Source organism: Brachyistius frenatus, unplaced genomic scaffold (genome assembly GCF_029030835.1).
Source record: "Brachyistius frenatus isolate BFR_SWC_R1_liver_20210118 unplaced genomic scaffold, ASM2903083v1 Contig_28, whole genome shotgun sequence".
NCBI lineage: Eukaryota > Metazoa > Chordata > Actinopteri > Embiotocidae > Brachyistius > Brachyistius frenatus.
In genome coordinates, this window is record NW_027210627.1 from 3,474,104 (window position 1) to 3,476,131 (window position 2,028).

Genomic DNA, 2,028 nt, shown 5'->3' on the forward strand with positions numbered 1-2,028 from the left:
AATATAATATAATATAATATAATATAATATAATATAATATATATATATATATATATATATATTAGGATAGGATTAGGATAGGATTAGGATAATATATAATATATATATATATATTATATATTATATATTATCCTATGCACAGTAGATTGCAACATGCTGCAGACGTTGGAGTCCCCTGTCAATTTCCAAGGAAACAAACTTTCACACCTGAACACTGATTGGCTGATTATAATTCCCAGCTCAGGTGTTTCAGTAGTATATATATATATATATATATATATATATATATATGTACATAGAAATTGGTGCATAAAGGTGCATTCAGAATTTAAATTGATGTTGAAAAATGTTAAAGGTTGCTCTTATGTCCAAAAATATCATGTTTATCACTTGAACAATTAGATTTAAAAAAACAAAAAAAACAAAAAAACAAAACCTGTTTCAAAGGGATTGGATTTGTGAGTGAACTGATGGCTTCGTTGATGGTAAAACTGTTCAGTTAAAATCAATTTAAATACTCAAGAAAAAACTGCAGATCAAGCTTCTGTTGTACACGATTTATTGAATACTAGACTCTAATTAATGTTAATGCATATTACAGTAAACTGTTCTTTTCAGGCATAAAAAATTACTTGACAAAAACAGGAAACATGCAACATTCTGACTACTCGAACATTTGTCATGAATAAACAATTGTGAGGTGAGATAAATATAAAAAGTTTTAATTAAACATTGAGGAGTCACTGAAGCTGCTGTGATATACTACACTCAAAATGAGGTAGCTCTTCAACTTTTTAAACTAACACACAATGAAGCCATTTATGAATAAATCTTCTTTATAAAAAGTATAAAATTCACGGGAAGAAAAAAATTAGATTTGAATAAAATGCTACTTTTCTGTTCGATGTTTCTCAAGACAGACGAAGGGAACAAACTCTGAGTGCTCTTATCATGCAAGACAAAAATCAGATGCCATTTCTGATATCTGACTTAAACTGTTTGAATAAATCTATTTTCTAACCATATTTGCATTTTTTTAAATATAACAAATTCACTGATATCTTTTCCAAAGTTGAAGTCTCATTTTGAAAGTTCACCTCTAATATGTGTTGACACTTTAATGTGGACTAAACTCAAGATTTTTTGGCGCAGTTTGGTCAGTTTGAATCCATATATAATAGGATTCACCATTGGAGGAATAATTAAAAATTCCATTGACATGAAGTTACTGAAATCTTGAGATACATCAGCAGAGCCAAATCTCATGTACAGTACATCCAAAAGGACAGCTATTGAAAAAGTGATCAAAGAGATTAAATGTGGAAGGCACGTCTGCATAAACTTCCCTTGTTTCTCTTTAGATGATATGCATATTCTTATCACATACATGTAAGACCCAAAAATAAACACAGCATGTCCGAAATAAAATAACATATTAAAGTATGAAACTGCGCTGTTTGCGAACGGTGGTGAGCATGCAAGACGGACTATCATCCAGTTAACGCAATAGACCTTGTTGATGTGTGAGCCACATAACCTTACACCTAATAATGTCGCTGTGTTCATAAACATACAATAGAGAGGTATGAGCCAGGATAAAAAAACAAATATCGAGACTCTCTGTTTTGTCATAACCGCATGGTAAGCTAGTGGGCGACACAGAGCCACATATCTGTCGTATGCCATGAGGGCTAAGATAGAAACATCACCACAAGTTGATGAGTGTATGACAAAACCCTGTAGCATGCATCCAGCATAAGAAATCACATGAGAGGACAGAAGATCCAAAAGGAATTTGGGGTAAAAACCAACAGTTCCATACAGAGAATTGATGCACAGATTACACAAAAAGATATACATCGGCTCATGGAGGTTTTTATCTGAAATAATGGCAACAATAAGAACAACATTGACCAACAGAATCATTAAGTACCACAGTAAAGTTAGCAAAAAGAGGGCAATTCTTTGATCCTGTGTGTAATTTAAACCCGTCAGAGTAAGCAGCAGGACCACTGAAGCATTTTCCAT

At 32.3% G+C, this 2,028-nt stretch overlaps 1 protein-coding gene across 1 annotated transcript; it reads right to left on the minus strand.

The window, feature by feature from the left end:
- Window positions 1-1,080: 1,080 nt before the first annotated feature.
- Window positions 1,081-2,028, minus strand: LOC138620990 (olfactory receptor 5AR1-like). The gene has a single exon (XM_069698704.1). It carries the CDS (start codon window positions 2,026-2,028, stop codon window positions 1,081-1,083), a length of 948 nt encoding a protein of 315 aa, XP_069554805.1.